This window comes from Phytophthora infestans, genomic scaffold (assembly GCF_000142945.1).
Source record: "Phytophthora infestans T30-4 supercont1.23 genomic scaffold, whole genome shotgun sequence".
NCBI classification, from domain to species: Eukaryota; Oomycota; class Peronosporomycetes; order Peronosporales; family Peronosporaceae; genus Phytophthora; species Phytophthora infestans.
Genome location: NW_003303736.1, coordinates 1,361,595 through 1,370,676, shown reverse-complemented (window position 1 = coordinate 1,370,676; position 9,082 = coordinate 1,361,595). Strand labels below are relative to the sequence as shown.

The window sequence follows — 9,082 nt, the reverse complement described above, 5'->3', positions numbered from 1 at the left end:
CTTGGTAGTATCCGTCTACCAAATCCAGCGCACTGTACAGTACGCTCCCGGCCATGTTGTTCAACAACACATCCTTTCGTGGGATCGGTGTTTGGGCCGGCACCGTTGCGTTGTTCAGCTTGTTATAAGCGTGAACCAGACGCCACTTTCCGTTCGGCTTACGAACGCAGAAAGTCGGCGTCGAGTGCGGGGATTTCGACTCCCGCACCATGCCTGCCTTCGCTTTCGCGGCGAAGAAGGCATCAATGACCTCGCACTGCTCGCGCGGAAGAGGCCATTGCCTCGTGACGCAATACTTTGTGCCGGGCACGAGATCAATCTCGTGCCGTACGCCTCGATCCGGTGGAATTTGGTTCGGTGGGTGCTTGTTCACCACGTCCGCATACTCCGTCACCAAATGATACACCGGATCCTTGGGGTTCTTGAGAATCTCAGAACCCAAGCGTGCCTGACGCTGCTTGTTCATGTCTTCCAGGACGTTCTCGTCCAAGACAGAGGAGGAGTTCAGCTCCTCCTGAGTGGTCTCAGGTCTCATGAGTACCATCTCAGCAATCTCTCCAGCCTTGAGGTTGGTCAGGAAAGTCTCAGCCGTCATTTCCTCGAGGTTCAGTATCTCTGCAACCTCTGGCAACGGTTCCAAGTGGACACCAGATGCCTTGACGGGTAAACCCGTCTCGCTATCGAAGATGTGATAACACTCTTCCACCGGCCTTGTCGGAGGAGCCCGGGCCCTGGACTCCGAGTCGCTTGAAGCGACGTCGATCGGAACGAAGTTCGGATCCGACTTGAGGCGGCGGCGGCGTCTTTGCCGACGGCTTCTGTGACGGGGAGCTTTGCTGCTCACGTCTAGGGATGTCGTCGCTACGACATCCGAGGCACTCGTGGCCTCGTGTGGTACTGTTGTACCCACACAGGAAGCGTGTTCAACGCCTTCCTCTTCAGTTAAGGTCTGGGCGACCGCGTGTGGCACTGTGTTACCCACACAGGAAGCGTGTTCAACGCCTTCCTCTTCAGTTAAGGTCTGGGCGACCGCGTGTGGCACTGTGTTACTCACACAGGGAAGCGTATCCGACGTCTTCCTCTTCAGTTATGGGTCTGGGCGACCGTGAGTGGAACTCTGTTACCCACTCTGAACACGCTGTTCTCAGTGTTCATGACAGCTGCAGCTGTCTGCGGAACTAAGTTACCCGCCTGTGGACCTAAGTTACCCACTTGGCCGACGCCTCTTCTGGGCGCGGCCACCATCAAAACATTCTCGGAGTCGTCATATACGTCGACGACTCCCAAGCATCTGCCGGATGCTTTGGTACCCTGGCAGCCCTCGCGGGCGCCCCGGGTCCTGACAGAGGTGGGAACATGACTCACCAATGCTCTGTCGGACTGCGCAGGGCGGCTGGCACCGATTGCCTCGCCAGTCGATCCAGGGCTCGACCTCAAGCCAAGGCATGCCCAGGATCATATCATATGGATCCATATCGAGAACAGTGAACTGTTCGAGGCTGTCAAAGTCTTCAAACTTGACGGCCAGATCCACTTGGACGTTGGGGACAGTGACGACCTTCCCGTCGGCCAGTCGCACTGATACCTTCCCGTTGCCCTTGCTTTCTCTCAAAGCATCAGACAGCTGGTTGCTGTTACGAGCAACCGTCTGGCGGCGTGCGAAATTCTTCGACGCCCCAGAGTCAATCAAGATTCTAAAGAAATGATCGTATCCCCGTACACATCCGTGTACTACGAGCAACCCGCCGCTGCTCTTCGCCAATTCGAGAGTGCGAAGACTCTCAGGGGCTAAGTCCCCGTGGTACGCGCCACCCGCGCACCCATCACGAAGACTTAGTTTTTCCCCAGTAGGGCGCCCCGCCCCTACTGGTTCCCGGCGTTCCCCTGTCCCCGGGATCCTGGCTTCTGCCAGCGACCCTTGAGGACGGGCTTGGGGAAGGACCGTCTGCGGAGTCTTTCCGCAGGACAGTCGCGCTTGAAGTGGCCCATCTTCCCACAGCCGAAGCAGCGGATGTCACGCTGTTCGGCGGACCCGAGTTCCATGGGAACTGGTCCGTTGGGGCTTGTTCGACCGGGAGCCGACAAGGAACTCCCAGACCATGCTGAGGCCGGCGTACGCGCCTGGCGATGGCTGTACTCGTCTTGAAGAGCCACTTGAATCGCCTCGTCAAGGGTGCTTGACTGCACCCGGAACAGCTGAGTGCGTGCGAGACCCACTCGAAGGCCGTCCATGAACACAGTCATTTTGATGTGTTCGTTGAGTGGGTTTCCCACTAGGGACGCCGTGAGCTCCCGTATCTCTTGCACATACTCGTGCAGTTCGCGCTTTCCTTGCTTACACGCGAGGAAGCGCGAACACTGGCGGTACTCGTAGTTCGCCGGGAGGAACGCGGCTCGGAGCTGTTCGCACAGCTGAGCCCAGGATGTGAAACATCCAGGGGATGTTGCTTCCCGAGTGTACACCCAACTCTTAGCACGACCGCTAAGGTTGGAGAGTGCAAAAGCAACACGCAGTTGCTCGGTCGAGATCAGAGCCGCGTCCATCGCGAGCTCTACTTCTCGGACCCAGAAGTGAAGGTCCTCGCCTTCCTTCCCTTCATACGGCTTAACCTTCAGCCGTATTGGCTTCGGGTGAGGCGGATTTGCTTCCGCCGCCGGAGCCTGCAGGTTCTGCCGCACATGCGCAATGAGGCCCTGCTCGTACGCGTCAAATGCATTGACGCGCTCGAGCTGCTCAGCCGGTGTTGACACCACCAGGCTCTGCAGGGCCTCCATCCTGAAGATGCCTGCCATCTTCCGAACCGACTCGAACTGAGAGTCGTTCAAATGGGAGAAGTCGTTCCTATCCATGGCAACGAACTTCGGAGAGGTTCATGTAGTCTACCCGCGGTGGCGTGGATTGACTACTAGTGCTACCAAGTGTGACGGGGTCACACAGCACCTTGCGCTAGAGGAAGTTATCTTCCGAGAGTATACAAACTCTCACTGAGCGGCAGTTCACAGGTCCCCTCTTTAATTAAAGTGAGCGAAGTGACCTAAATAAGGTAGATTGTAAACTGAGTATATTTATAGGTAGGTTAAGTTTGGGTTTAATACAAACTATTTGTTACCTATAGAAATGCAATGTCATTTAACCAATGGTTGGCTTTGAACGACCTTGGTACCTTGTACCAAATATCCCGGAGTATGACGTGTCATACTCCTGAAGTGTGAAGTGTCACACTTCATGTAACCAGGGTACACTTAGGGCTACGTACCCCGTTACATAAATAAAGCTGAAACATTATACCGGAATTAACGGTATTTTTGCAACCGATCAATTTTTTGCAACCAGTGGCCCGTAAAAAGTCTGCAGCACCAACAAAATTAACCAGTTTGGCATCAAAACAGTGTCCCAGTTAAAGCGCGCTATTGCTTACAATATTGTGAGCAAAGCGACGGTTTCAAATGAACAGGAGTATCTTGTGCGAGATTTTACCTTTACACGGTTGCAGAAAACACGTAAATTCCGGTAGAACATCATTGTACACAGTTAAATTTTCGTACTTAGAGTTAAGACTCATTTTGTTTAGGGCGGTCTCACTTTATTAAACTTTTTACAACTGTTGCACTGAAGCCGTGGTTTACTGTACTACTCGTAGCACTACCAGAATTTAAAGCGGCTTTTTGGATGTTCAAGACTCGCCAATCAGTGCTGCGATCTCGGTACACGTCGACACCTTCTCCTTCTCTCATGAACGGTGCCAATCTCAAACCTACAGCCGCGGAACGAACGCCTGACGAGCAGCACTTATGGTCACCAACGCCACTGCACTGTCGGATGCTGTTCTCAGCGAGATGCTCTCTTTCCTTTACATGGACGACCTGCTGGCCCTGGAGCGCGTCAGTCACTCGTGGCGGTGGACACTAGCGACTGCGCGCTTTTGGACCCACGCTCAATTGGAACATCAGTGGTTCAGCAGCGAACATGCGTCTACGCTCGTCAATCTTTTGGCAAAGCGTCACGGCTCGCAGGTGAAGAGGTTGACGCTCGTCGGGTGCGTCATACCTAGAGGGTCATTGGTGAAGGCAGCCAAATCCTTCTCGAGCTTGACGCACTTGACTGTCTCTGGCTGCCAGACGCTTGCTGATATGGATTTCTCGGCCATCGTCCAAGCGTCGACCCAACAGTTGTTTGAGGTGCGCGCAGTCAAGTGCTTACGACTTACTGACACCGCGCTACAAGCGATCAGTGCTCACCACTCACAGTCGCTGGGCAGGATTAACTTCAGCTACTGTAGACAGATTTCAAAAGACGGGGTACAAGCTATAGCTCGATGCTGCGGCAACGCACGCTCGATTAAGTTGAAAGGATGTCCCGCAGTGACGTCCTCTGCTGTCACTTGTATTGCCGAGAGCTGTCCAAAGCTCGAGACGCTCCTAGTTGGTGGTGCGAAGAACCTGACGGACGACTGCTTGCTGGCTCTTGCGAATCACTGCCCGCGTTTAACGACACTTGATATTTCAAGAAGTAACCCGTTCGGATTTGGTCGTGGGGGCATCTCTGACAACGCTCTAAAGTACCTCGCTTGTCGGTGTCAGCAGTTAGAGCACCTGACTCTGTGCGGTCAAGGCCGATTGACGCTATCGGTGCTAAGTTCGCTTGCAATCTCGTGCCCAAGACTCGAAACACTGGACATCTGTGGGTGCCACGACATTATCTCGAATCCATATGCGTTAGGTGCAGAGTTGAAGCGCATGCGTGGGCTTCACGAGCTTAGCGTCGCGTTCGGACGCGGCTTGAAAGGAGAACAAATCGATTTTATCGCGTCCCAATGTCCACAGCTGAAAGCGTTTCGTGTTGATGGAGATAATATCGTCGCGGCCCACACTTGACTTGTATGAAGCGATGCGTCGCGGTTGAGTGCGTATATGAAGTGAAAACTGCCCTCGGGTTTGCTGCAAGTCTTTTCTTCATCCGCACATGCATGTTGATATGACACGAGCAAATCCTCATTGAAGCCTGCCTTACTCCACAACATACTCACTTTTAAAAAAGACTTCGATCGCTTGTGCAGCGGATGTGTTTAGCACCGTCACGTCCAATAACTTTTCGGCTCCAGCTTGAGCAATCGACGCGATGCTGCCTGCATAAAGCTGGTGTAAATACCCTCCGACCGATGGAGTTTGGAGTTCAAGTGCACGCACCAAACAGATCGAGCAGCATTTCGCATTCGTCAACACTAAGCAATGGGAAGTTGGTCTGCAACGTGTCCATGACGTGCTTACGAAGGAGTAACTCGCCGTTCATCTAGTGGTGGTTGTTGTAAAGGTTATAAATCAATCCCGCTTGAACAACTACATCGAATGTTGTATACTCGGAGGGCGAACTTACGCGCTTTTTGAGTTGATCAGCCTTTTCGGTGTTTTTGAAGGCGAGTTTTTCGTGGACAGATACCTGCGGGAAGATAATCACAGATACCTCCCAACTTAAAATCAATGAATGGTACGTCATACCATTAGTTTGGTTGCACCAGATATGCCGAAGACTGTAAAAGACATTTATATCAATTGGATGCCGTCCCCAACCACAGCACATTTTAGATGCGACTACCCGTGAAAATCTTGATCTTTATGGAATTGCTCATGGCGAATAGCTGCAGCTCAGTGAACCGCGGGATCGGAAGAACAGCAATCGCAAATGCGTTTTCAAATGACTTTGCAACCTTCGAGAGCCTGTACAATACACAAAACGCTTTTCTGAGAGTGACTGAATCTTGTTATTTCCCCAGTAGGAAATCGTCTTTCTTTCCTCTCAATTGTATTCTCGATCGAAAACCCCGGCGCGTCCTTGTGAATAAACTGTTGCATCACTAGTTTACATCGTATAAAACACTCAGGGTCTGTCAATTAGCCGTACCACGAACGCGACAGGGGGAAATTCGCCCTTCCGCTGCGAGATCATGACGTCTGAGATACGTGATCAGCTGACAAAAAGTACTCAGACTCGAGCTGGTGTTTGTACTCGCTCACCGGTGAGACAGCCAACCGCTTCTGTAGCAACATAAGACTGTAAAAATGAGTAACTCCTTTCCGCTTCCCACGATAAAGTTCTCTCCTGCCTTTAGCTCGAAACCCGTACTTCCCTTCAAGCTCTTGCGCAACTGCACTCCACCACAACGAATTAGAAGAACAGCACAAGACGCCGCATTTAATTGCACCTTCAGCGGGCACTGTGTGTGGGTTGTAAAGGGCCAACTGCTCCCTGGCGCCTTGACAGCGCGTGATCATTTTTTATGCAGATGCGGAATTCAGCTTGGTGACCATCACTCTACCACACAGTATTTACACAACGGACTATATGCTCCAGCTCATAGTTTTCATAGATAGCTTTGAAGGTACTCAGACGTTCTTAGGCATGTATAGCAAATCGAGACCAGTCGAGTATTTATTGCAATATATTAATTGGTCTGTCTATAGTCTACAAAGGCCAATTTTTGCAAGAGCGGGAATATTATGTAGGACTTGTGGCTATGCCTCATCGTCCCAGAAAATTCATATATACATTGTAACAATACCTGCGTTGCGCCAGTTTTTTTTCCTCCTAAACCAAGCGGCTCGTACCGAATGTTCTACACGGGATCGACGCCGAGGACATAATTTCAAGTTTGAAATCTCATGTAGTTTGGCAAAGCCAGTTCATGACGTTTTGCCGTGCAACAAATTCTGTTTGCTAAAAAAAGACGAAGTACCACGTTTTGACCAGACCTCTGAAATAATAATTGTATTGGAAATCCAATACAATATTTTATAGTCAATGAGTTATTTTGGAAAAAATTAGTCCATCGCCAGTAATTTATTTTTACCAAGTCCAAGCCATACATTTTTTTTTACGAAATTTACGTTTCACCCTTCATATACCTCGTAATTACGCCCTACAACTTGGTTGGTGCTGCACTGGTGCATGATGTAAAGCTCCCGATTAATATTTATCTCTCACTTTTGCTCTCGCCATGACCTCTAAAGCCACCTTCAGTGCCAAGCAAGTCTGCTCTTACTTTTTCACGCCGCTGCTCGATGGCCAAGACGAGCCTACCGGTTACCACCGCTGCCAGTGTGGTACGGTCCGCAAACAAGACTTGAAGACTGGCTACTTCTATCTCTTCCTTCATGTGACGAAGCAACTCCCTGACTACGTCGCAACGGTGACGACCAGCGGGGTCAACTCAAGAGCGCTCGTAAGCTTCATCACCAGAAGAGCTAGACGATCTACTCCTGGCTAGACTACGTCACGGCGTGCAGCCTGCCTTTCTCCATTTACGAAGATCCTACTGTGGTCAAGTACACGACCATGAAAACGATTTGCTCGGAGACGCTGCTGAAGTATGCGGTCCTGCTGACCAAGGAGGTTGAAATGGAGATCGCCGATATTCTTCCTGCCTCGTTTGGTGTCATGCTTGATGGTTGGAGCTTCCAATCGGAGCACTACGTCGCCGTTTTTGCGGCTTTTGAGCACGATCAGCGCTCGGAAAAGGTGTTGCTAGCACTAGCACCGATTGTCGACGAAAAGGCTGAAGACCAGTCGGCCGAGAGTCACGTCTTGTTTCTTAGAGGTATTCTACCTTTCCTTAAGCGTGACACAGCGAGCATTTGTTATCTGGTGGCTGACAATTGCTCGGTCAACAGTCGGCTAGCTGATTTGCTTCAGGTTCCATTCATTGGATGTGCAAGCCACTGTCTCAATTTGGCTGTAAAGTTGTACTTGCTTGACGACGAACCTTTAATGGAGCAGCTTCAACAACTTATGCGTAGATTACGCTGCCTCAGCAAAGCTGCTGCGCTCAGGTAAGAAATCAGTATTACCGGTATTTCGATGTTTTTACTAATTTTATTTTATTCTTTTTTTTAGGCAAAAAACTGATTTCAGGCCAGTTCTTCGCCAAACAACAAGATGGACGTCAACGCTCAAGATGATTGGACGATACTTAGCAATCCGGTCTGCCTTGGACACCGATGACAACGACGTCGTGGCGTTGATGCCAACGCGCAGGCAGGAGAAGCGTCTACAGGAGCTGCGGTCCGACCTCGGCGACTTTCAGTCCGCGACGATGAAGCTTCAAAAGGACCTCTTGACGATTCTCGACGTGCGTGATATATTCGATGCTCTTGTCGTGAAACGCCCAGTGGTTGACAAGTACCTTGCGGCAGACGCTTCTATAATTAAGAGTCCTGCTGTCGAGGAGGCATGTGTGCTGACGTTCGCAGGAAAGGACAACGAGCTGACGGGCGAGCAGGAGTTGATGCTGCTACCGTTCGAGACGGTGCCAGCAGCGGACACAGGCAGTGAAGACGCGGGAACTGCACGACCCCAAGGATTCGCGGACCGGGTGCTGAAAGCGCGAAAGAAGCAGCGCACGGCCCGGAAGAAGTTTCGCGGAGTCGAGTACATCCCGCCGACATCCAATACCGTGGAGAGGCTTTTCAGCATCGCGAAGCATACGCTGCCACTTCATCGCCATGGTATGCTCCCGATGCACCTGGAGACCGTGCTGTTTTTGAAGCTGAAGAGGCACTTTTGGAAAGCAGCCACCGTAACCAAGGTGGTTCATGCTCAGTGAATTGATCTTGCTGTGAGCTCGGGGTAATGGCAATACAATTTCATTACGGACAATAACTTATTTTGCGTTCCTTCACGTTGATAACAATTACTTATTTTCTTGTGATGCAGCAATTCTATTGCAATAGTATTATCGAAGGGTCTGGTTTTTTGACTTGAGTGCACAAGCAAGCGTAAGTCGGTTGGATTAGAGAGACATAAGCTCTCCGACATGGCAAAAAGGACATCGGATAGATTTTGCCTTATAGAATTGAATTCGTAAAATATTCCTGCAACCCATTGCTCTCTAAGCCTACGAGAAATATGCTAATATTGGTTTTGCTCTGAGCTTTCTAGGTGGGTATCCTACATGTACTAGGGATGAAATTGCCGGTGAAATTAGGATATTTCGTAATATTTGGGCCACCGGAAATGACTACTAACATTGGAACGTGGCATAAAACATCGTTTTACAAATTTGTTTTGATTAAAATATTGAAAGCCTCA

At 50.5% G+C, this 9,082-nt stretch overlaps 2 protein-coding genes across 2 annotated transcripts; both read right to left on the bottom strand.

Moving 5' to 3' along the window:
* Window positions 1-4,001: 4,001 nt before the first annotated feature.
* PITG_11411 (uncharacterized protein) lies at window positions 4,002-4,148 on the bottom strand (the record flags this gene model as incomplete). The annotated part of the gene is made up of 1 exon (XM_002900952.1): window positions 4,002-4,148. The coding sequence occupies one exon, from the start codon at window positions 4,146-4,148 to the stop codon at window positions 4,002-4,004; it is 147 nt and encodes a 48-aa protein (XP_002900998.1).
* A 271-nt stretch (window positions 4,149-4,419) lies between these two features.
* PITG_11410 (uncharacterized protein) lies at window positions 4,420-6,270 on the bottom strand (the record flags this gene model as incomplete). Its single annotated transcript, XM_002900951.1, has 7 exons — window positions 4,420-4,475; window positions 5,028-5,126; window positions 5,188-5,290; window positions 5,375-5,437; window positions 5,900-5,949; window positions 6,013-6,033; window positions 6,201-6,270. 7 exons carry the CDS (start codon window positions 6,268-6,270, stop codon window positions 4,420-4,422), a joined length of 462 nt encoding a protein of 153 aa, XP_002900997.1.
* Between the last annotated feature and the right edge of the window lie 2,812 nt (window positions 6,271-9,082).